This window comes from Marmota marmota, unplaced genomic scaffold (genome assembly GCF_001458135.2).
Source record: "Marmota marmota marmota unplaced genomic scaffold, marMar, whole genome shotgun sequence".
Taxonomy (NCBI): Eukaryota; Metazoa; Chordata; class Mammalia; order Rodentia; family Sciuridae; genus Marmota; species Marmota marmota.
Window position 1 is genome coordinate 23,728,500 of NW_026000082.1, and position 25,080 is coordinate 23,753,579.

Genomic DNA, 25,080 nt, shown 5'->3' on the forward strand with positions numbered 1-25,080 from the left:
GTTTTCATTGAACTGGAAGTTAAAACTCCCCCCTGGCCATCTTCTACTCCTTATGGCACTGAACCAACAGACAAAGAAAGAGTTAACATCCTGGCTGCATGACTACTCCCCACTACCAAGGAGAGAGGAATCCAGGGAATTCGATAGGCCCCTCTTAGTGTACTCAGCCCTCCCAATATGTAGATTCTGCATCCCCAGATACAGCCAACTGCAGATGGAGGGGAACACACACACACACACACACACACACACACACTGCATTTGTACTGAACACGTAGACTTTTTTCCCTATCATTATCCAGGATAGCTATTTATATAGCATCTCCATTGTATTAGGTTTTATGAGTAAGGTAGAGATTATTTAAAGTATACAGGAGGATGTGCATAGGTTATAATTTTTATATACTACCTCATTTCATATAAGATTTAAGCATCCATGGATTTTGGTATCCGCAGTGGGTCCTGAAACCAAACCCAGTGGATTCCAGGGATGGCCATGCTCCCATGTACAACAGCAAAAGTTAATGAAAAGCTACCAGAAAGAAGTCTATTGCAGCTCTGCACATTTTCTTCTTTCTTTGGTGCATGTGTGCGTGTGTGCTGTATAAATAAATGAATGTTTTCTTTCCTCCTCCTCCTTTTCCCTTATTATTTCATAGAAAGATTTTGTAAATGATTGCTAACTTGAGTTTAGTGTTTAGTTACAGATGGGATTGTGATTGAATTAGAGCAATAATTAACATCACCCAAATATGGATTCGGTGACTGTGACTATGAGATCAATCCATCTGTTGGGGTTTTATGCTTTTCCTATTTGAAGGAGGTTAGAGTGTCCTCATTTGTATGAAGGAGAGTTTTGTTTCATGAAGTGAAAGCTACCGTCATTAGATAGATGTTCCAATGTGCATGGGTTGATGTGCATGGATACTGAGTGTCAGAGCTGGTCTATTTCCTAAAAACAGCGTTCTATACCCTGATGCTGTGGTTTTGACATTAAAGGGTGAGAGGAGAAGGCAGAAGTAGAGGTTTTTCCCTTTGCTTCCCATCTTTATCAGCGATAGCCAGAAGTCAATTCCAATCTTCAGCCTTTTTTCTGCAATCACTGTGTCCTTTAAAAGATCAACCACAGTCCCTCCTCTTTAGATCTCTGTGCACCGGAACTACCCCCTCCATAAGCTTGTGGATTCTGATGACCCCAACCTCGTCCTATATTCCCGCCGCTCTAGGAGGAATCCCTGAATCCTGCAGCTACTTTCTCTAGGTTCTCTCAGTGTTCTCTTTGTCCTTTTGGCCTTCCTACAACAGTGTAACCCACTCCCCATAGTAAATTTTGTTGAAAAATCTACCATTGTTTCTGTTTCCCTGGTCCAATGCTAACTGAACAAACTATTAGAAAACTGGTATCCACTTTTCATTCATCATCATGAGAGCTCAGCCTGCTTGAGAGGAAGGCTGAAACAGGAGACAGATTCCTCACACATCTAAGCACCTGGATCCAACTGAACATGAAGCCAAATCTATCCCCTCTTTAGTTCTCTGGGTCAATATTTCATGTTTTGCGCAAGCCATATGGGATTGGATTTTTTCTATATACAAGAAAGAGTCCAAACTAATCCAAATCTCTTTGTCCCTACCCCCAAATCAAATTCCTCATCCACAGCCACCAAACAAAACCAAGACCAACCACCTCCTACTGAAAACTTTAATGAAACCAATAAGTTAATAAGTTAACAAAGTGAGGTACTTGCATATTTGAGAACCAGGTTGGTGAGGGAACCTCAATGGTGGAAGGAGGGAGGGCTGCTTCCCATGCCTCCTTTGGTCACAGGGTAATCCTATTCTCCTGCCCTCTCTGAAGATCTGTCTCTGAAGGGATGGAGGGGTGGCTCTCTAAAGACAGTGCAGTGCAAATGAGGCGAGCCAGGATAGGCTCCATCCGGGGCATGATGGTACATGCAGAGGGCATGGTAGGGCAGAGGCTGGGCACCCTGGGGCTGAGCAAGATCCAACCCAAGCCCTGGTGCTGGTGCATGCAGGTCCCCAGTTATGAGATGCAGGCAGCTTGGCCTCAGCCCCCTTGTTCCCTGGTACCCCACAGAGGGTTGCCATTGATCCACTACCCCTCACCCTCCTGCCACCTGCTTGGCTTTGCAGAAGAGGAACGCAGGAGTGGGGATTTGAAAGTGGGGCTGAGGGCCTGCAGTGGATGGGCACTTATGCAAGATGCGGGGCTGCCAACTGAAGTGGAGAAGTAGGGAGGGAGCAGTGCAGGTGAGAGGCAGGTACACAGGTGGTATATCATCCAAGTGCATTATTATGCTCTCTGGGACCAGGAAGGAGTGGGCCTGGGGTCTCTCCAGTGGTGTGTGGGTCCCAGAGGCCTAGGCCTGAGTTGTGCTGTGGGGACACCAAGGAGGGCCCTCAGGGGCAGAAGCAGCAGTTAGGGTTCCTGGTCCAGTAAGGAGTCTACCTTCTTGAGGAAGGGGAGCTGGTAAAGCCCTGGGCCAGGACAGACTTTAAAGCTCCCTCTTCTGGTCAGAGGGAGTGAGGGGCTTCCTCTTAGTGGAAAGGATAGTCCACTAGCTCAGCTGCAGAGACTCAGGAGAGGCTGAGTGACTCTGTGCTCATGTGTTCAAGCATGTGTGGTTTTATGCATCAGTATGAACGTGAGGATTTCTCTGGAGAAGCTAAAGGAATTTGTGTGACTGTCCATGGAGCATTGTCTGGGAAGTGTGGGGAAAATACAGAAACTTGTGCTGTCAAAGGTGTCTGGAGGACCAAAGAGAGGAGAGGACATCCAGCAGGAAAAGGAAGCCCCTGGAGGTGACACCTGAAAATGGAAAGAAAGGCCCAAGCACTGCTCTTGGGAGAGGGCAGGAGAGAAACAGGCCCCATGCTGAGTAGGAATGGGGTGGTAAGCCAAAGAATGGGGATGGGGTCATGGCCAAGCAGCCTGAGACCAGCTACTGCTGGAAGCCCATCTCCCATAGGAGAGGGGCAGAGGGACCCCATGGGGGTCCCCAAAGTTGCATATTCAATATAATTTGCATATATGATGCCCATCTGCCTTTTGGCAGGGTTCTGTGCTTTGTGGGTACCTGCGGGGGCACCTTGGACCCATCCCCAAGTGGGGTGGGGACTTGGCAGGAGGACTTCCCTGCTCTGTCTGAAGGGCAGGCCAGAGACCTCACCTTGCATAGCTGGAAGCTGGGTCAGGGCCCAGTGCCCTAGTACCCGGCTCCTACTCCTGGGCAGTATCCCCGGCCAGGCAGGCCATGTTGGGCCTTGATAGAGTGGGCAGGGAACCGAGGGACCCAAAGGCCACGGGGCAGCCGCTGCTGCTGCCCTCCATATGGCCTGGCATCTCACGCTCCTGGGGTGGGAGCTGGGCTCTGGCACCCGCAGCGGGCATCTCGCCCACCCAGGCTGCTCAATACTGCGTGTGGCCTCTCTCCCCGCAAGGGAGCGAGTTCAAGTAAGAGAAGAGTTCAGAGGCCTCAAGGGGCGGGTCCGAGCGCTAGGCCGAGGGCTGCTCGGCCCCTGAGAAGCCCCTCAGTCCATATTGGTGCTGACCGAGCGGGAGATGCTAAGCGTCTGTGCGGAGACGGAAATGTCCTCGTGGTCCACGGGGCTGTGGTAGTCCGAGGTGATGTCGGGATCGAAAATCGGTACTTGCACGGTGCCCAGGCTGGCCGAGGTGCCGGAGCGCAGGCAGCGCGAATAAAAGCCCAACAGCAGGTCCAGCTTGTGCTCGATGGACTGCACCTGGGGGCGGGGCGCAGCTGGGAGGAGGCGTTCGGCTGGGACTCGGGGGCGGGGCACCACTGGAAGGCGGGAGTTGGCCGGAAGGGGCGCGGCAGGAGGCGTGGCGGGCGTGGCTCAAGCGGTGGGTGGGGCCTGGGCGGGACTTATCTGGGAGCGGCGTCTAGGGTGGAATTTGGGGGCGGGAGGAAGCTGGGAAGCTGGGGTGTGTTCCCGGAAGAAATTTAGCCGTAACTGGAACCGTCCATAAGACCGAGGAAACTGAGAGGGGAGTGGTTAAGAGAAGTAGGTGGGTTTGGGCGAGGCTTCGGCGCCTCACAGGCAGGGCTCAGCAGAGCTGACAGGCTTACCCGGATGCTTTAGCAGGAGTGGGCGGGCTTTTTGAGGGGCGGGGCTTGTCTGTGGGGCGGAGCTTGGCCAAGTACTGGACGCGTGGGCCCGGGTGGGGCTGTCTGGTCGGGTGTTCTGGGCTGTGGCTCAGAGAAACGCACCCTCCCCTCTTCTGGTTCCTGCGTCCCCCGCCCCCCCGAGTGCTTCTAGACGACGATCAGCTTCTTGGCCCCTGCGACGGTCCATCCTACACTCACCTGCTTCTCCACCTTGACCACGCGTCCCATCATGCTGATTTCATCCACCACCTCCGCATCTGAGGGTCCCTTGTCGCCCTTCTCCCGGGCCTTCCGGTCCCCGGGTCCCCGACCCACAATCTGGTCCACCCTGTGAGGAAGAGGAACCATCAAAGGTCCTGGATACCTGATGCTCCTCCCTTCCACAAGAACTCTAGGTTGCCTTTTGAATGGGAGGACACAGTCTTCACCTGTGGGAATGGCCACTGAGGAAGGAGGCCTTTGCACTGCCAAATGGAGGCTTGAGTTGAAGCAGGGAAACTAGCTTTTGCTTTGGGGTTCCCCAACTGACCGAGCAAAGGCACCAATACATAAACATGGCCAGTAAAACATAGAGGAGAGATGGGAAATAGTGGACTGGGAAAGGGAAAGAGGTAGATACCTGGGAACATGAGTTATAAGGCTAGAGCTGATCCCATCTTTTCTGCTCTCACAGTGAAATTCTTCTATGTCTCCCCCATGCCTTTGGGGCTGGGGATGGAACCAGGGCTTCTCTAGCACTGAGCTATCCCCAACCCTTTGTAAAGATATTTTAGTTTGAGGCTGAGTCTCACTAAGTTACCCAGGCTGGTCTCAAACTTGAGATCTTCCTGCCTCAACCTCCCAAGTAGCTGGGATTACAGGTGTGCCATGATCTTCCTTTCACTCTTAAACCTATCCAGTAAGGTTTTTACCTCACCATTTCACCAAAACTACTGTTAGGTTCCCAAATGAACTCCATGTTACTAGATCCAATGATCAACTCTCAGTCCTCATTTCACTGGATACAGCTGATCACCCATTCTTCCTGCAAACATTTCTTCAATTGGATTCTGAAACACCCTCTCCCAGTTCTACCCCTACCTCCCAGCTGGTATTGGTCTCTTTGGCTGAGTCCACCTCTATCTCCACAACCTCTAAACATTGCAGGCCCCACAGCTTGCCTTTGAAGCCTCTTCTCTCAATTTACTCCCACTTGCTAGGTCGTATCTTCAAGTCCATAGTTTCAATTCCTCTATACCTTGTCAACACCAAATATGTGTGTGTGTGTGTGTGTGTGTGTGTTTCTAGGGGTCAAACCCAGGGCCAAATCTATTTCCCCATCCGAACTTTTCCTCCATACTCCACATCCCTACATCCACTGCCAGTGCAACACTCCCCTTTGAGGGCTGATGGGCATCATACAAACTCAGCCAGTTCCAATTCTCCTGATTGAAATTTGCTGTACTTGTTGCCTTCTCTGTGCCAATAAATGGCAGTTTCCTTTTTCTTCTTGCTCAATCCGAAAACCTTGGCTTCATCCTTGATTCTCTTCTTTCTTTCACCCCATCATACCCCATCAGTAGGGTTTCTTTTCCTTTTTTTTTTTAACACTAATATGTACTAATTGTACAAATAAATAGGTTTCACTGTGATATTTCCATGCATGCATATCTCACATATTGATCATGTCCACCCTCCCTTCTACCCTCTGTCATTCTCCCCCAGTAGGATTTTCTGATAAGGTGTAAGAGAAAGAGCAGATCTACAATCTGACCACTCATTCCACCTCCCCAGCTGCACCTTGGTCCCATGATCTCTGACCTGGATGTCTGAAGTAGGCATTTCCATCTGTTTCTACCCTTGCTATCTTATAGTCCATTGTCACCATCGCACCTTTAGAGGGATCCTTTTAAAACATAACAGATCTTCCTTCTGTTTTTTTTTTTTTTTCTGTTGTTGTTGTTTTTGGTACAGTGATTGAATCCAGGGGTGCTTAACCACTGAGCCACATCCCTAGCTGTTTGTTTGTTTGGAGACAGGGTCTCACTAAGTTGCTTAGGGTCTCGCTAAGTTGCTAAGGCTCGCCTTGAACTTGTGATCATCCTGCCTCAACCTCCCAGGTCTGGGCTGGCAGGGTACCCACCTAGTCTGCAGGCTCTTGATCCGGCCTAGCATGTCCAGATGCCCTGCGGAGTACTGCTCAATGACATCCTTCACATCATAAGGTCGCAGTGTCTCCTTGAATTTCCTTTTGGCCACCAGGAACTTTAGAATCCTGTCAAGGGAGGGGTTCTCAGGGACCATCCTGTTCCAGTATGGGATTCTTTTCCAGCCCCCTCCGCAGGGCAATTCCTTCTTGCACCACCACTAGCAACTGGGTCCCCAGCCTCCCTAACCACCTCTGTACCCCACAGGTTTCTTGGTGTTTTTTCATGTCCTATATTTGGATTAATCTGGGCAGGGACTGGGCCTGATGCCCTTGGCTAGGTAAAACACAGGGGGCATCTGTGAACATCAACTGTTGAGGATGACCATGTCGGGGAAGGAATATTGCATTCACCCCACAAATACTTGGCACAGCTTTGGGGGCCCTGGGTACCGGAGAGGATTCAGAGCCAACCTCTGGCCTAGGGAGCCCCCGGCTGGAATGAGAGACTGAAAGGACATAGGTAATTATGGGATGACAAAAACCATGTTCAAAGAATGAAGAAAGATAGCAGGGCCACAAGAAGGGAGGACCTCCGCTGGAGGTGCCCCGAGCAAGCAGAAGGGGATAAAGGGAGCTGTGGGAAGCAGAGGGCATAGAGGTGTGTGAGTGACATTCAGCTCTAAGTGGCAGGAACAAGGACATGATGGAAAGGGGGCAGTCCAGGGGTTACGGGACAGTGTGAGGAGACAGGGAGGAGATGAGCCATGAGAAGGAGGTGGGAAAGAGCCCCAAATCTCTGGCAGAGCATGGGCACTGGGAGGGGCGGGTCATTCACTCTGCTTTGGCATGACTGCTGTGCTAGCCCACATGAAGATGTGACCTGGAGGGTCAGAGTCAGGAGCAGGAAGATCAGCCCCAGGGAACAGGCTTGAGTTGGGAGAGAGGCAGTGGGGTAGAGTAATGGACAACTGTTAAGTGGTTCAGGAGATGGGACTGAAAGGCTTCTGAGTCTGAGTTCAGGATGACTCCCATGGCTGATGGTGGTGCCATTGCCCCCTGATGGGGACCCAGGAGGAGGAAGGGGTTTGGGGCAAGAGATCTACAGGTGCAAGAGGTCTACAGGTGGCCAAGGAGATGACCTGGCACTCACAGCTCAAGCACTGTGTTCCAGATGGTGGTCACATGAGTGGAAAGGGATTGAGGAGTAGCCTCAGACTCTGGAGAGAGAATCCAGCTCACTGATGTCAAAAAGAACACAAAGGGAAGAGGCTTATGGGCAGGTGCATGAGCTAGGGAAGAGAGGAAATGAGTCCAGAAGGCAAGGGGTTCAGAGGTCTCTGGAACTAGAACTGAGCTAGAAATGAAGACTGAGCCAGAATTCCTTGCCAATGAGTTGGGGCCAAATCTGCGACTGGGCCATGGCTACAGGTCCCCACTTAACTCCTGAGGCAGGGAGATAGGCAGTGGAGCAGGGGCTTTCAAAATTTTTGACCAAGACCTACCGTGTTACAGCACAAACTAGTACACATGCACACATGAGCACTCGTGCATACACACACAGGTAACTGAAATATAAATTTCATAAACATTATTTGCCCTTAATATGAGAAATGCATTCTCATATGTTTTTAAATGTTGATCAAGGCCCACTAACTTGGTTTCCCTAAGTTGATTTCAAACCGCCTTGACCTGTGGTTTGAAAAGCATTGATCTAAAGAAGTCCTACGGGAAACAGGCAGGGAGAGAGTCTGAGACATCAGGACAAAAGGAGGCTGAGAATCAGAGAGATGTGTGGAAAGGGTGCATAGACAAACCCCAGGAGAAACAGGCAGGCATGGATACAGCTGGGGAAAGAGAAGTAAAGAAGCTGGCACAAAGTGGGAGACAGAGAAGGGAGAGGAGCAGAGAGGCAGAGCAGAAGAGACCGGGAGGGTACTGCATGTGTGAGGACAGGGACCATGATGGGCAGCTGTGCCACTGGAGCCTGGCCCTCTGGGCATGATATGTAAGAGCAAACCCTGCAGGGAGCCATATGCCACCTCCCCACCTTGCCCATTCTCCATCCGGGCAGCGTCTGGCACACTGGGAGCTAGGCCAGGCATGGCCATGAGAGCGGGCCCAGATGGGGAGCAGCAGTGGGTGGCAGATGGGAGAGGGTGCTCACCTCAGGCTTCAGTCTCACCTGACGGAGCGGATGACCGTCTTCACAGCTGGCATGACGTCGTCCACAGTGAGCTCGCACTGGTAGCTCTTCTCCTCTGCTACTTCCTCTGAGGGGCCCTCTGAAAAGACAGGGGCAGCCATGTGTTTCAAGGGTCAGCAGCAGAAAATGCCACTCCAACCCCCACCTCCATGGAGGTACTGATAAGAAGACAGGACCAGAAAGGGACCAGAACCTTCTTGGGGCACAAGACAGACCAGGCTCCTGCCTCCCTTGCTTCTGCCCTTCACAACCCTACCCAGCATGGAAAAACCCAGTCTGCTACATGCCCATCTGTCCCTGTAGTCAGACAAAGCAAACATCTGCCAGATGTCAGATGATTGACAGCTGCTTTAGGGCACATCTGGTCTGACCTGGGGCAAATGTGATAAACATAGCCCTGGAGGAAGTCCCACTGGCCCCACCATGCAGGACAGAGAGCCCTGGAGAGAAGGCACCTGATACTTTGCACATAATCATGCACCATCTTATCCTCCAGCTACAGGGGATGGAGGCGCAGGGAGGGCTCCACTGGCCAGCTGTGGGAAGCAAGGCCCTTAAAACCAGGATAAGAGGAACAGCTCCTCTGGGGCTGGCACTCTGCCCTGGAAGAAAGGCAATACTCTCCTCACCCACCAAAAGAAAGGGGCATGAGCAGGCAGTAAAGGAGGTCCCTGGCACCAGCCTTGCCCAGGTTTCTATGGACCAGCACCTCCCAAAGACTGGTTTGTGTCTTCTGTAACTTTCCAGGAAAAGGCTGAGTCGTCAGCCAGCAACATCTTGATGCAGTACAGGCAGAGGTAGCATGGCTACCCACTTCTTCCAAGGACAAAGTGCCTCCAGTCCTCATCCACCATCCTTGTCCACTCACATCCCATTTCCCCTTCTGAGGCCCGCCCTGCAGCATGTTCTGCAGCTGGGAAGAGTCTGCCAGGGGACCCAGTCCAACACTTCCATTTTCCAGAAGGGGACACTGAGGCACAGAACTGGCCTAAGTCACAGTGTGAGTTATAGGGAGAACTAGAACTCAAAACAGTCCCCCTCCAACAGTTGAAAAGTGACCCCCCTCAGACACCAGTCTCATGTGTGCAAGCTGCACTGGAGGGCAGAGAACCTCGGCTTTGGAACTGGACAGGCCTGTGGGAGGACAGGAGCTCTGCCACTCATGAGCTGAGAATCTCAATTTCCATGTCTATAAAGTGGGAATGAAAATGGAGTCATGGGAGAAGCAAATGAGATAATCCCATCAGGGCTCATGAAATGTGGATTTCTGATCTTTCCAAGGCACATTCATTGTCATCTAGCTGGGTTTTTTTTTTTTTTTTTTTTTTTTTTTNTATAGTCCATTGTCACCATCGCACCTTTAGAGGGATCCTTTTAAAACATAACAGATCTTCCTTCTGTTTTTTTTTTTTTTTTCTGTTGTTGTTGTTTTTGGTACTAGGGATCAACCCCAAGGGTGTTTAACAACTGAGCCACATCCCCAGCCCTTTTATACTTTTTATTTAAAGACAGGGTCTCACTGAGTTGCTTAGGGCCTTGATAAGTTGCTGAAGCTGGCTTTGAACTCATGATCCTCCTACCTCAGCCTTCTGATCCACTGGAATTACAGTCGTGTGCCACAGCACCCAGCGTCATCTAGCTTTAATGGAGCACTTACTATATTCCAAAAACTCTTTTGTTCACCTTCCATAGATTATCTCAATCTTCACAACAGCCCTTGAAGCAGATACTATTATTGTTCCCATTTTACAGGTGAGGGAAGTGGAGTAGGGCCCAAAGAAATTAGGTCACTTGCTGAAGTGACAGAGCCAGAATTCAGATCCAAGCAGCCTAGCTCCAAAGCCTGTGCCCTCAACCACTATCAAATGCCACCCTCTACATTCCCATTTGATCTCCAATAATCTGGTGCCCAGGCTACAGAAAAGCAAGTGTTATGATGCCCATCTTATAGACTAGAAAACCAGAGTCCATCCCCACCCCCTTTGGCAGGTCCTGGACCCCAAACTTCTGGGAGCTCACCCTCAGCAGAGGTGCGGGGTTTGAGTCTCAGAGAGGCCCGGAAACGTGTGCGGTCATTGAAGCTCCAGCTCTTCTGCACTTTGGTGGGGCTGGTGGCCTCACCCACCTGCTCGCTGCTTGGGGAGGTGGGCATTGGTGGAGGTGCCAGATGCTGCTTGGAAGGACCAGTCCGCCGCTGGGAGCTGCCCATGCGGATGCGGTCTTTGATGCCCATCCGGCTGCTAGCAGAGCAGGGCAGGTTGGGGAGAGAGCCAAGTTAGCTGGTGCTGGGGCAGGAGGTGAGTGGGGACAATGCTGATCTAGGACTTGGGGGTGACTATTGGGTCTGGATTCCCCACCAAACAGACTTTCTAGGATGGAACAACGGTGTGGTGAGGGGGGCCCTGACTCCAACAAGAAGCTGAAGGGAGGTCATTTGGAGCCCATCCCATACCCAGTCCCACCTCCCACCCCTCTTTGCCAAGACAGATAAGGGTGCACAGGAGACAGATGTCAGAGTGAAAGGACTGAGAGAAACCCAAGAAGGAATCAGACAAGACAGGAGGACGAAGGATCTGGGCCTGGCCCACGGGTGGTTGGAGGGTGGAGGCAGTGACCCCGTTGGGCACAGACAGGCTGCTGAGGGATGGGGAAGCTCACCTGGCCATGCACACTGAGGTAGGCCTCCAGTCCTCACTGTACCAGGGAGAGGCTGGGTGGAGTCAAGGAGGCATGTGTGTGCACATGTGACAGTGTGGGTACAGAGGTGGCAGAGTGTATACACATGGTGTGTGTGGACATGTGTCAGCTTGTATTTTCTCCTTTCCCCACTGCTGGAGCTATCTGATTCGGCATGGGTCAGGTCAGGGTTTTAGGACCTGATCTAGCCATGCAGATGGGCTCTGCAAAATAAGATCTCCAACACACGGGCTTCTGTGTGAAGTGCCAGTGGACAGTGCAGTGTGATGTCCGTTGAGGGCCTAAGCCTCATGAGTCTGGGTGCTGTATGCCTAGGATGTGCCTGGTATCCGCCCTCCCAGTGAAGATCTATTTCAGTAACCTGTTCCGTGGTCTCCCTTGCCTGAGCTCTGCTCACCTGGACCATGGGGTCCTGGATCTCCCTAGAAGATTCCCCCTTCAGTGCTACTCAGTTCCCAGTTCAGCTTACACTGTCTGTGTGCACATGAGCACACACATGCAGATCTGGACACACGCTCTAGGCTCCCCTTACTATACCCAGCCCCTCACCACATCCCCCAAACCTTGGAGGGAGACAGGCGGGGGTGGAAGGAGGCCATGGGTTTACCATCACCATGAAAGGCCCTGATTAACCAGTACCTGGTAGAGTAACTCTGGTCCTAGAAGTTCAAGGACCACATTACTGCTGTTTGGGTCAGACCTATGCCAACATCCTCCACCCTATGCCCTGTGGCATCATAGCTGCCTTGCCTGCTGCCATGTGCACTGGAGGATCCCTGCAGACAGCTTTGGGGCCCCCACTGCCTTGGGCACCAGCTCAGAGGGGCACCAGCCAGTCTCAAAGGAGGCCTGAGGTGGGGCAGGGTTGAGGAAGGAGACTGTCACCTACTCTCAGGGACTTTCAGATCAACAATTAAGCAAAGGACACATTCTGGTTTCGAGGTTGGGTGGGTACCAAGGTCCCCCATGCCCAGGGCATGGGGTGGAAGGTATAGAGCCCAGCTGCTGAGGTAAGAGATCTCGAAACCAGGGGCACCTTCGGGAAGGTGGCCCGGATGTAGGGCCATCCTTAGGGGAGGGGCCTCTGCCCAGAGGGAAGAGGTTAAAGGTCAGGTATTGGAGCCCTTAGGATATCAGAAGGGAAGGTCAGGCCCCAGGGTCCCCTCGACACATCCCAAAGATTCCAACCGAAGTTTGAGGTTGGCTTTCCCAAACTTTCCCCTGCAGAGCCATTCCTGCGGGCTCTCCTCATGCTGGCAAGCACCCCACACCCTGCCCATCCGTGCAACCCCTGCCCCTGTCCTCCACTCCTCCAAGCTGGAGAGGAAGAGAGAAGGCTGGAGAAGGCCCTGAGCTCCAGTCAAGGGCCTGGAACTCTGGATCGCTGCACCCAGCACATCAGGCACCAATGGCGTTCTGGGGAAGGGAGGGGTGACCTCTATCTCAAGAAGTGTGCAAACAAGCTGAGTGTGCACTCAGCAGAACTTTTGGAGGAAGGAGTCTGAGGCTTGCACTAGAGGCCTTGAAAGGTCCCTTTCCAGCTCTGATTCTGTGACGGTGGAGGGAGCTTCCAGCAGGGTTTGTGGGGGTTCTGTAACTTTCCAGCCATCTGAGGCCCTGGGCTCCTCTTTAATGCAAGAAGACAGTTTTACCAGGAGCAGCCCTGGATTCCTGCTCCTTGGGCAGAGCCCAGAAAACAGCTCACGTCAGCCTCTCTGGAGCCTGAAAGCTCAAAGAAAATGGAAAGAAACCTGGCACACAGTGGGCACCAAAGAGCTCCTTCCCTCCCAGGCTCCTCAGAGCACAAGTGTCCCACCTGCCTGCCTCGGTGCTTTCAGTCCTCTCCGCCACGTCACACAGTGGCTCTGGTTCTCCATCCCTATTTTACCGATAAGGAAAGAAGTGAAACAACTTGCCCGAGGTCACAGAGCTCCCCTGGGATGGGGCAAGTCCTGGGCCATTTTCTCCGCCTCAGAGATTGTGTTCTTTTTCCAGGACAAGTGATCAGGGTGAGGGCGAGGGCAGTGGTTCTCAACTGGGGCATTTCACCCCCCAAGGCACATTTGGCAATGTCTGGAGATATCTGGGGTTGTCACAGCATTGGTGTTCCTGGCATCCAATGGGTAGAAGCCAGAAATGCTGCTAAGCATCCCACAAAGCATGTGTAGCCCCAAGCAAAAGAACTGTCCAATTCAAAATGTTGAAGGTGCCAAAGTAAACAACTGAGGTCTAAGGGGTCTGTTGGTGCCTAGGAGAAGGATGGGGTGAGCTTGACTGTGGCTGTCCTCAGGAAGTGTCAGTGCTGCCATTGACTGCCCTCTGACTGCCCTGCTGGACTCAGACCCACTTGCACCAGGAATTTCTTTAGGATTCATCCTCTGCCTGCCAAAGGCAGCCTCCCCACTGTCTGGCTGCACACGGCCCCTCCGCTCCAGTCCCCTCCTCAGGGACTAGGCAAACAGTCTCATAGCTGGCCTCTCTGTCCCACTGTTGCCCCTCTGTCCATCCTGCCCACTACAGCCAATCTTGCAGTGGGTCAGATCTGACCTGGAGTCTCTTCAGCTTCACCCTTCAGTGTGTCCCCATTTCCTACAGTCATGGTTCCCAAACTGTTTTTTAAAGTGAGATCTTAACTGCCAAATGTACCAAATTGAATAAGGTCAATTTTGTAGGCGCCAAGCAGTTTGGGCCCGGCTATACTGCATTTATGATCTGCGTCTCAGGCTGGAGTTGGAGCTCAGGGCTAAAGTGCTCCTGGGTTCAATGCCCAGAACAAACAAAACAAAACAAAACAAAAAACAATCTGCATTTCATATCTGAGGAAACAGAGGCACAGACAGCTATGTGACTTGCCCACAGACACACGGCCAGTGAGTGCAGACCAGACTGTGATGGAGAATCCACATCTCTCAGAAATGCTGCTTTTCTACAGAAGCACATGACAGCCAGGGGCTCTGCTCCTCATCTGCTACCACAAGACTCCAGAGGCACCTTAGGGAAACCAGAGATCCACGAACTCAAGTGTCAGGCAATGCCAACAAGATGAAGCCGCACTGGGGCTTAACCTCAGCCCTGCCTTAACCTCAGCTCTGACATCCCACTCTCAGAACTGACCAAACCGGGCTATGCACTTGTTTCCCATGGCTGTGCTCTTTTGCCAACTTGCCTGGTCCATGTCCCTGCTAACAGCCACCCCTTCCAGGGCTTCCTCTGGGTTAAGCGCCCAACTCAGGCTTCACAGCCCCTCTGCTTCCTCCTCTTATTGTGCTCACTGCACCAAACTGCAGTTACTCTTTGCAACTCTCCAGGGACCATGTTTTATTCATCACTGTGTCCCCAGGGCACACAGCAAGTCCTGGCATGGCAGGTACCATGAATGCAGTGGTGATGCAGCTACATTAGGGATCTGAAGTTAGGGAGGTGCCAGGCCTATCCCCTTCAGCCATCTGCCGCGTTCCAGGCAGACAGTGGGGAGACAAGAAGCTAAACCCAAGGCCCAGCAAAAGTCAGAGTGGGAAAGACCCTCAGAGAGCCTCTAGCTCAATCTGCCCATTCCACATAGGGAAAACTGAGGTCCAAAGAAGGGAAGCAATTTGACCAAAATCATACAGGGGTCAGCGGCAGAGCCAGCGCGCATCCCCAAGGCTCCTGCAAGTGTCCCTTCCAGCACACTGGGCCCATGCCCCAGACCTGGCAGAGGCATCCCCAGGAAGGCAAGGGGCTCATCAGGACCCCGAGGCAGATGGCAGGCGGCAGGCACATGCACCTTGTTCATGGCCCATCCTGTCCCCCTCTCCAACCCCCAAAGCTGGGGGGATGAGGAAGAGTGGGGGCAGGAGGAGCAGGCGAGGGGGTACCTCGGTCTCCAGCTGGCGTGGATCCGAAAGAAACTCCGTTTATTACTAAACATCTGGCTGGAAAGTTGAGAACAAGACACGAACAGAGGTTAGTGACAAAGGGACAGGTGGGCAGAGCGTGGGGAGTTGCCAGGATGGGGCCGGTTTCTGGTGGCTGGTGGGAAAAAAGGACCCCCACCCAAGTCATCCTCCAGCTCCATCCCCAGAATGCAGAAGTTCTCAGTCTGCATAAGGACCCCCTGGGAGCATTGTGAACACGCAGAATCCTGGGCCTCCTCTCCAATCCAACTCCGCAGGTGTGGAGAGAGGGCCAGGCATTTGCATTTCGGACAAACACCCCACGAGATGCTGATGCAGGCAGTCGGAGACCACACTTTGAGCAACTCAACACAAAATCCTAAAAGGAAATGCCATCCCCTGGCCATCCCCCAAGAAGTCCTGCTTCTTGGAGCTCTACTTCCTGGGAACATGCTTAGTTTGGATCCATCCCCAAGCATCACTGGGGACGTAGCCAACCAGGTGTGTGTATGCGTAGGTACATATCTGGAGGCATCCCAGCTGCAGTAGACCTAGACAGCCAAGGTTAAGGACAAGACCATTTAGCCTGAGCCTGGGGACTGACCTAGAAGACACAGCTTGGCTCTCTAGGGTCTCTGGGAAGAAGTGACACTCTACCACCATCACCATGAGTTCCAGACACACAGACACTCCAGGACAGACAGACATAGGCTGGGAGTTAGTGATAGCCAAGCCCTCAGCAGTGATCTGTTCCTGGGCTTCAGTGAGTTCAAGGTCCCATAGAAGCCGTTGGGAGTTCTATAGGTGCCAGGCTCCAGGCTCCCCTCCATTCTCATGCCTTCCTATTCAAGCAAGGTGAGACCAGAGTGCCCTAGAAGCTGCAGAGAGCCCATGCTCTTGGCATGATTGTTGGAATGCCAAAACTTTTGAGTTTCTGCCTGTGAATCGCAGTTTGGTAGGGATGGGGATAAGGATGAAGGGCCTTCAGGCAGTGCTGGAGAATCCAAGTGGTCCTATATCATGGACATTTCTTCCAGGGAGCTCCCAGCCTGGCCTGGCCAGACATGCTTCCCTTCCCCTCCCTCCAGTTCCAGACCTGGAGGGGTGCTCTCTCTCTCCCCACTTCCTGTTCAGCCCCTAGCCCAGAAGTGCCCTAAGAACAGGGAAGGGATGCTACCTGCTCCCCCTCCCCCAGCCCAAAACACTTCATCACTCTATCCTCCAGGAGAAACTCAGAGAACCCAGAGCTCCTAGTCAGCCTAAACATCACTGATTTTCTGCCAGGAACAGAGTGATTTGATGACTTTCTCAAGGACACACAGACCAGGTGGCAGAGGCAAGCTTCCACGGCACCTCTTCCCTGGTCCCTTGTTCTGGGCCTGGGGCTCAGAATTACAGCTAAGGCTCAAGGCCCAGATGCCTATCTGGTTGGTTCAGTGATGACGTGTGAAGATGAGGCAAAACAAAGAGATGGGTAAAGGGCAGGGGAAGGTATGAAGGGGACTGAACCCTCGACCTCAAAGCTAAATCTACAGAGGCAGCTGCTTGTCCCCATGCTGTGAGTGAATGGGCTGCCCTTATCCAAACATGTTGGAGCTCCCCCACTTATGAACACATGTCAGGGCAGGCCAAGCATCATTCTTTCTTGGTTCTTCTTTCAAAATGCAAAAGCTCCGGGAGGGACAGGTCAAGGGGAAAGATACCATTGTGAGTGGCAAAGAGTACCTCAGTAAGGAAGAAAAGAGAATCCCAGGAGCACCCGCTGGGATTAGCAAAGCTGTGGACAAGGGTTGCATGAGACAAGAGCATTAGTTGCTGGCTGGGTTTACGTAGGTCCTACAGCGGTCTTAGTCACAGAGCTCTCTTTCCAGCTGGCATCTGGTTCCCGAGAGGCGACTGCAGGGTCAAGCCCCTCCTAGAGCAACATGCTGGGGAGGGGGTTCCCTGCCCTCAAAACCCAGAGTGGTGCCCACGATTACCTGAGCCGTAAGCACCTGTGGCCAGCGGCCTCCTCCTCTCTCCAGCTTCCCGGGAGGGATGGGGGTGCAGGGATGGAAGAGTGAGGGGAACGTGGAACAGAGAAAGAAAGAGGACAATGGCATGAATGGGGGAGGTGACAGGGTAGGATGGTGCGGACATCTCTCCCACTCAGACTCTCGGAGTCCCAGGAAACGAAAAGGTGAGTCCAGCCTGGCCTCTCCAGAGAGGCCCTCAGTCTGTACCTGTCTGGCCATCCGACGACAACCGCCCAGACCTCATGAAGAGGCCCAGGAGGCCCCCAAACAGGCCCAGACACCGACAGAGTAGCTGGAGGCAGGTCTGAGGGAGGATAAGACAGAGAATGGAAGAAGAGGAGGAGAAGCAAGAGGAGGTGGTGACCCCAGGGGGCCCCTACCTTTCCCCAGGGCAGAAGGAGGCGCTGCCCGGCCGATGGCAGGTGGCAACGGGCGGGTAGCGGGAGGGCGCTCCATCAGGTACTGGCGCCCGCCGCACCTCCAAGGGCCATAGGCCCCCATTGCGGGCCCGCTGCACGTGCTCAAACAAGAGGGCCAGCTCTCTGCAGGAGAGGGCACCATCAGCCACAAGCAGGGCCCTGGCACCACCCCCCTCACCTAGTGGGCTCTGAGCTCCTGAGCTCACCCGCCAGGTCCTGCTCTATAGGGATGCTCACAAACACCCAAGCCAGGCCAGACCAAACAGGGGTGGAAGATGGAAGACAATGGCTCTCTTCCTCCCTTTCTACACTCAGTTCCTGGGAAATCCTCAGGGACACCAGGTTTGGTTGTGCAGACTGGGCACAACTCAAGAGCACCCGCACAAGGTGGCAAATAGGAGCTCAAATTCAGCTGACTCTCTGCTCATCGAGGCACAGTGGCACTGTGCCTGCTGGAAGGCCAGCAGCAGCCCTGAAATTCATACCCTTCCGATTTGACTATGGATTTTAGGGAAGACAGACCAAGGATGGAGATTTCACAGGGCAGCTGGCCCAGCTTCCCTCTCTTGTGGCGCTCACGCCTGCTGCTGGGTTCCTGGAGACTGAATTTGGGCCTGGAGCTGCCCCCTGACTCTCTAGGCCACTTCCTACCATAAGCCAAAAAAGTAAAATGCCCCCCTCCACTGTCCCCTGCCTTCCCACCAAAGGGATGAGAAAGCTGAGGCCCAGGGAGCAGCAGAAGGTCCGATAGACCCCAAATCTCCAAACCAGGCTCTGTCCCTCTAACCAAGGGACCCAGACCACCAGACTCCATTTCCCCGCCTCCCTCACACCACTTTCTACCTATCCAGCCCCTGCCCCAACTCCCCACCTCGCCCTGGTCAATAGGGCTGCTCCTGAAAAGGAGGCTTCGTCTAACCTAGCTGCCATCTCTGTCTCCGAGGTGGGAGCTTGCCTCTGCCAGGAAGGGAGATGGGGGTGGGAAGTGTGATGCCCCCTTCCGGGGCCCTCTCTTCTGCCCCTCCCAGGAAGCCCACAGGGCTGGGAGGGAGCTGGAACAGGCCAGGTGAGGGCAAGTGGGATCACGCAACAGCTGCTCTTGGAGAACTAATGAGGCAAAAAAGGTGCGCAGAAGTGCTGAGCGCAGCAGCCTGGCCCAGCCGCGCACCCCACGCCCGCCTGCCTATGGGAGCGTGCCAGATCCGTGGTCTTCATTCCTGCCCCAGGGCTGGCCAGGCACCTGGCCACATGCACCTTGGTGATGCTATTAATAATCCCTTGAATGGAGCCACCCCCGTGCAGCCTAGGCTCAGCCAGGGCCGGTGGGAAGACTCTCTTCTGGGTGCTGAGGCCCAGTCGAGCCCAGTCACATATGGGGGCTCAGGGCAGGTCCTGGCACATGTGTTCCTGACCATTCCACACTCTCTTCAACCAGCTGCAATACTCCAGGCTGGTAAGTGCCACCAGTGTCCCCCACTTGAGACTGAAGGGAAATGAGCTGGCTGTGTCACTGGCCTCAGTGGCATCACCAATGGATGAGCATTCTGACTGACAGCGCTCCATGAGCTGGGCTCAGCCTGTGGGGCAGAGCTCCACCAAGGCCCTATGTCCTGTGTGCTTCTCAGAGAGAGGATCTTCCAAGCTCTAAGTAAGGTAGAACCTACAGAGCCAGCCCAAAATGCTCCCATGGGAGCTGTCACCCTCTCCCCACCTTCCAGGGATGAATCCCAGCCCTTTGTGCTCCCTGGGTATTACTGCCAGCCCCCCACCCACTCCCACCCCAGAAGGACCTACCTGAAGGATGGGAGGATACTGTCATAGTAGTACCAGGTGGCCGTCAGGTAGGCCCTGCTAGTGTCGGTGGAGTACAGGCGCCATGCAGCCTGGGGATATGTGGAAGAAATGGGGCATCAGTGAGGTCTCTCAGCCCCCACCAGCCCTCTGCCCCTGAAGGAACCTAGTCCTTAGCCAGCCAAAGGTTGGCAGAGCCGGAGGCCAGTCCCAACTCTATAGCCACCAGCAAGGCCAACCTAGAAATTGAGGCCTAGAGAGAAACGACTTGCCCAAGATGGCCCAGAAGATCAACATGAGTCAAGGACCCTGGAGCAAAGGGGTAAGACCAGGGGTTTTATCATCAGGCAGATGTGGGTTTCCAATCTCAGTTCTACCCCTTTCAAGTGTGGACAAACTAAATGAAGTTCCAGAACCTCAGTATTCTCCCCCGTAGAGCGAATCAGCTACTACTTACCTAACAGCATGCTGTGAGCATGTTTGTCTATCCAATGCAAAGCTCAGTGGTGACACATAGTAGGCACTTAATGCCAGGTCCCCCTGTTAAACCTTCCTGTTAACTCCCTTCTTCACATCTGGTAAATATCTATTTATTGTGTGTTCAATTAATGGCACTGATCTCAGAGCCAAGTAGAGTATCTGGCACTTGTAGGTGTCCCACAAATGTTTGGAGAATGAATGCTGACTGCTAACAGCAACTCTGCTCTATCTTTCCTAGCTGCTTGTCACTAGGAACTGAGAAAGGGGTTGCTGAGGAATGCTGAGGGGTTGGTTGGAGGAAAGAGCATCACCCACCAGCCCCTCAGCTTCCATGGACTTGCAGGACTTCCTTCATAGCAGGAGGAAAGAAGGTCGGACAAGAGGAAGTCTTTGAGATATGGAGAAGAGCCAAGGAGAGACTGAGTGGGATGATCAGCCAAGGCAGAGAGACATGGAAGCTGCTAGGCAGGACAAGGCAGAATTGGGCCCTGTATACCCCCCTTCTCTGGGTGCCTCTTGTCCTTATGGGGTTGCCACTGTTGACCTCACCGGCCAGGCGCCTTCCAAAGACAGAAATATTTTTACTTCCTGCTTGCCTAGGCCCCTGGCATGGGCTGGAGAGCAGCTGCCAGAGCTGTCTCATTAATTATGGGCACTACAATACCAGCTGTCTCTCGGCACGAACAGTGCCAGCCGCCTGCCCCTACAATGCCCCTCAGAAGGCCAGCTCTCAAGGGACAGTGGCCATTGTGCCCCGAGGGACATTATGGGCTGGTGGCTGGAGATAGCGGGGATGGGGAGAGGGGGTTTCGCCTGGTAAAAGAGATAAGGAGGGGCTGAGCCAGACTTGGGTTTGGGGGTCAGAGGGTGGCGTGGGGGGAGCATGCATAGGTGGGCTGCGTCAGTATTCCCCAAACCATTTCCTGCACAGAGTTCTCCTGCACACACTTCTGACTGGAGAGAAGCCAACACCTAATCACACGGTCACAGAAAATAAAGCCCTGGCCTCATCCCACAGCCACTCAGATCACCCATCACTGAGGGCAACGAAGACCACATGCTCCTGGCTTCCCACCCACTCCTCTGGCTGCTCCTCCTCTGTCTCCTTGGCAGGCTCTTTTCCTGCCTGGCTACTAAATATTGGAGCTCTCAAAAGCCTAGACTTGAACCAAAACCTCTTCATTCGTGTGGCTTCTTGTGGAATGCCTGAATGAATGAGCCCAGAGTGCTGCCGCGGATGGCTGCGCAGCTGAGGGGCAGCAGAGCTGGGTCTTCACAGGAGCCTGTCCAGACCCCCATCTACCCAGGCTGCACAGAGCTGGGGCCAGAGTTGGCAATGGCGCAACTCTAGTGAGCACCAAACTGGGCATTTGGTGCCAGGGAAAGTTTATGAATCTGTCAACATCCCAGCTCTGTCTGTGCCTTGCCACGTGACCCTAGAAAAGCCACATCCCTCTCTGAGCTTCAAAGTGGAGTTGTAGTTGTGAGGCTGGGCCACATGGATTGGCACACAGGGGCCAACACGCCAAGTGGGTGCGTCATAGGGCCTGTGCCACAGGGCCTCCTGGGTGTCATTTACCTGAATGAGGTTGGCTGCTGGCATCCTCCGCTTCTCGAAGTGCTTCTGCCGGTGCTGTTCCTGGACCTTCAGGGCAAAGCCGGAGCCGAGAATGCCCTAAGGGGATAAGGGAGGGTTGGGGGAATGTGGGGAGGGGAGATAACCAGGGTATCCCTACCCTGCCCATCTGACTAGGCGTTGGCTTCTCTCCAGTCAGTACCCAAGGCTGCCTGGACAAATCTGTGATTTGGACTGAGAAAGTCTTGCCCTCATCCTCCCCCACCAACATAGCAGAACAGAACTCACGGCAGGCAGGGCAAAGAAAGAGATGCCCAGTAAGGCGAAGCCAGCAGCCAAGACCCTGCCCAGCCATGTATGTGGTGTCTTGTCTCCATAGCCGATGGTTGTCAGTGTAATCTGGAGATACAAATGGTTATCCACAAGACGGATCACAGAGGCCACCCACGAGAAGTTGTTGGGGGCACAGACAGGTGGAAGACTGGTCAAAAGGAAAGGGTTCTCTCCCCCCATCCCCAGATATTTTCCATAGGGGTTGTTGACAAGGACTTTTCAAGGGGGCAGTAGGGGCGTACCTAATACCTCTCCAGTGCTGTACACAAAGGCTCGGGGACGGGCGGGGGGCTAATGGGAACAGGGCAATCCACCAGAGTAGGTTGGGGGGCAGAGTGGCATAGGGGCTGGTCAAAGGGGGTCCCAGCTCTAGTTCTAGAAGGGCCTGATCAACCCTCAGGGGCAGAATGGACAGGTCTCAGGAAGTTTCTGGGGAGAGTCCCAAGGAGAAGGGCAGCCCTGCACAGACTCTTACGCACCGTCCCCCACCAGAGCGAGTCGGCATAAGAGGAGAAGTCAGAGTTGGCATCCTTCTCCGCCAGATAGACGAGGAAGGAGGCAAAGATGAGCACCAGGAACCCGATGTACCAGGCGGTGATCAGCTCCTGCCAGGCAGGTGAAGGGACATGAGGAGCTGTGCCTACCAGAGGGGCAGGGGCTCCCTATGGCCTATGGACCATGTTCTGAAGGGGGATAAAAGTACCCGATCTCACCAACCCCTGGCAGTGGCTCTTCTCCATTTCCTTTCTCAGCTCTTCACTTCAAGGAAACCCTGCCTCACCTGGAGACCACCAGGATCCCAGGCCTGCCCTTGACCTGCCCGGTTCCAGGCTCGCACCTCCACCCCCAGACCCCTTGGCTTTGCCCCCCAACACTACTTACAGGCTTGGGGACCTACATTCTAGTCCCTTCCCAGCCCCACCCTCAGGCCCCATCCCAGCTCTCCAAGTGGCAGTGAAAACTGTCCCTTCAAACTCAGAAGCTTCCAAGTGACACCCTCAAACCCGGCTTCAGGCCCTGACTCCTAGGCCCGGCTGATGCCCAGCTCCAGCCCCCACTTGCTCCACCCTGTAGGCCCTGCCTCTAGCTTAGGTCCTGTCCCCAGCCCCGCCCTGCCCCGCTTCCAATCTCCATGCCCACCCCGTCCATAGTCTCCCTTTACCCCCCTACCCAGCCAGGGCTCCGCTCAGGACCGTCCCTCTGCCCAACTCAGCCTCGCCCTCCGGCTTGCCCAGCCTCACCTTGCTGTGTGCGTAGACCACGGAGCCCAGCAGCTTCCAGGTGCCACCGCGTCGGTCCATGCGCACCATGCGCAGGATCTGCAGGAAGCGCATGCTGCGCAACGCAGATGTGGCAAAGATGTTGCCCTGTGTGCCCGCGGCGATGACGGCCACCGAGGCCACGAAAACGATGAAGTCTGCAGGGCAGGAGGTGGCAAGGTCACCAGTAGGGCTGCGACAGGACCCAGGGTCTCCTGGGGCTGTGAGGAGGTGGCAGATTGGGATGGTCTGCCTAGTCAGTGTCAGTAACCAGGGCCAGGGTTAGGGAAGGGGTCAAGGTGTCAACCCTGGGGCCTGGGGTCGGGAGTCAGGCAAATCGAGGAAAGCCTTATACCGATGACACAGAAGGGTTTTCTGGCGAAACGGAGGCGGCCCTGCCATCCTCGATAGCGGCAGCAGCAGCCCGCCGACCAGACGCGGATGATGTACTCCAGGCCGAAGACCACGATCATCACGAACTCCTGCGGGATCAGGGCCTCAGTTCTGCTGCCCACTCTCCAGGTCAGAGACTGGCCCAGCCTGAGTCCTGCATCAGGAGCGCCAGCACCCTCTACCAGACCCCTCCACCAGACCCCTCCACCTGACCCCTCTCCGTTCTTACACGGGCTAGGGCTGAAGGGGATTCCAGAAAGGAAGTGACCACTTCTACTTTCTCTAAGAAAACTGAAAGCAGGAGCCTGTCCTCCCCTTTCTGCCACCATTAGCTGCGGGGATTTTTCTATCCCTCAGTCTTGCTTCCCCTCCCAAACATCCCAGAGTCCTTAGCTCTACCTGGCTGAAATAAAGGGGCAGCTATCCATTAGCTGTCTCCCCCCAAGGGGTGTTAGTTTGGCGCCTTTTGTTTAGGCAGAGATGGAGTTACCGACTTGTCCTGATAAGGGTGGAGCCTACTCATCCTGTCACTATTGGGCCCATCATAAGGCCTCCATAGAAGCAGGAGGTCCTCCTACACCGGCTATAATGGAGGATGATACCCAGAGAGGGGTAGTTACCAACTAAGGGAACTCAGCACAGGAATCTGCTCTCCAACTCAAAGCCTAGAAGCCTCTCCCTACCTCAGCCCTCAGCCCACAGCCTCCCTTGGACAGGGACTCTCAGCACTTACCAAGATGAGGAGACACTCATTGGCAAATTCCTGGTGCTCCTGAATAGTGGACAGCACGGACAGCACCAGGCAGCTGAAGACCAGCAAGAATCTACAATTGCAGCATGAAGGGAAGGGTTAGATAGCTTGGGGGCAGGACAGCAGAAGAGCCTCTGGTAGGAGGCTGCAGAATCACGGGAGGAGGGAAGCATTGGTGGGCTCTGTGCTGGGCACCAAAGGCAGCAGCCCCCAAGTTCCAAGCCACCAAGCTCACAGACACCTCATGATTCTCTCAACTGCACCCAGTATAGCTGTGTCACCAAGAGATGGTCACTCAGCTGAGTGGCAGTGTTGTCTAAGTTGGCAGTGGAAACACATAGGCTCCCGTGTTCCTCCAGGCTCATTGATCCACAAGCCATGGATTGGATTGGTTTTAAGGTTGTCTTGAGAGAAGTGTCCCAGAGGTCATCCAGGGTCTCAGGGAAGGTCAGCACTGAGGGAGGAACCACCTTCCCCAGGCACTCCAAAGAAGTCAGAGCATGGCCTCATTGGCAGAATGGGGACAACTGGCCCTGTTCTCATCAGCTCCTTTGGAATTAAATGAGATGGCTACAGAAGGAAAGAGATTAGGAAGGATGCAGAGAAGGATACAGAGAGGGGAATCAGGCAGTGAAGAGGTGGGTTATAGAGATCTGCAACTCCCCTGTGTGCTGTGGGAAGATACCAAGTGGCCCAGAACCAGATGTTTAGAAATAGCAGGAAATTCAGCTAGGCATGGTGGCACACACCTGTCATCTCAGCAACTCAGGAAGCTGAGGCAGGAGAATCACAAGTTTGAGGCCAGTCTGGGCAATTTAGTGAGACCCTGTCTCAAAAAAACAAAAAGGTCTGGGAGCCAGGTACGCTGGCGCACGCCTATAATCCCATCGGCTTGGGAGGCTGAGACAGGAGAATTGCGAGTTCAAAGCCAGCCTCAGCAATTTAGCAAGGTTCTAAGCAACTCAGTGAGACCCTGTCTCTAAAATACAAAAAAGGGCTGGGAATGTGG

At 53.8% G+C, this 25,080-nt stretch overlaps 1 protein-coding gene across 1 annotated transcript; it reads right to left on the bottom strand.

Moving 5' to 3' along the window:
- Positions 1-1,688: 1,688 nt before the first annotated feature.
- Positions 1,689-24,182, bottom strand: Kcnq4 (potassium voltage-gated channel subfamily Q member 4). Its single transcript, XM_015484725.2, has 13 exons — positions 24,054-24,182; positions 23,283-23,409; positions 22,910-23,085; positions 22,148-22,273; positions 21,624-21,734; positions 21,339-21,434; positions 19,283-19,371; positions 17,450-17,611; positions 10,502-10,722; positions 8,462-8,561; positions 6,274-6,405; positions 4,350-4,479; positions 1,689-3,765 (listed from the first exon to the last, which is right to left on the bottom strand). Exons 2-13 carry the CDS (start codon positions 23,398-23,400, stop codon positions 3,553-3,555), a joined length of 1,674 nt encoding a protein of 557 aa, XP_015340211.2. The 5' UTR covers positions 23,401-23,409; positions 24,054-24,182; the 3' UTR covers positions 1,689-3,552.
- Between the last annotated feature and the right edge of the window lie 898 nt (positions 24,183-25,080).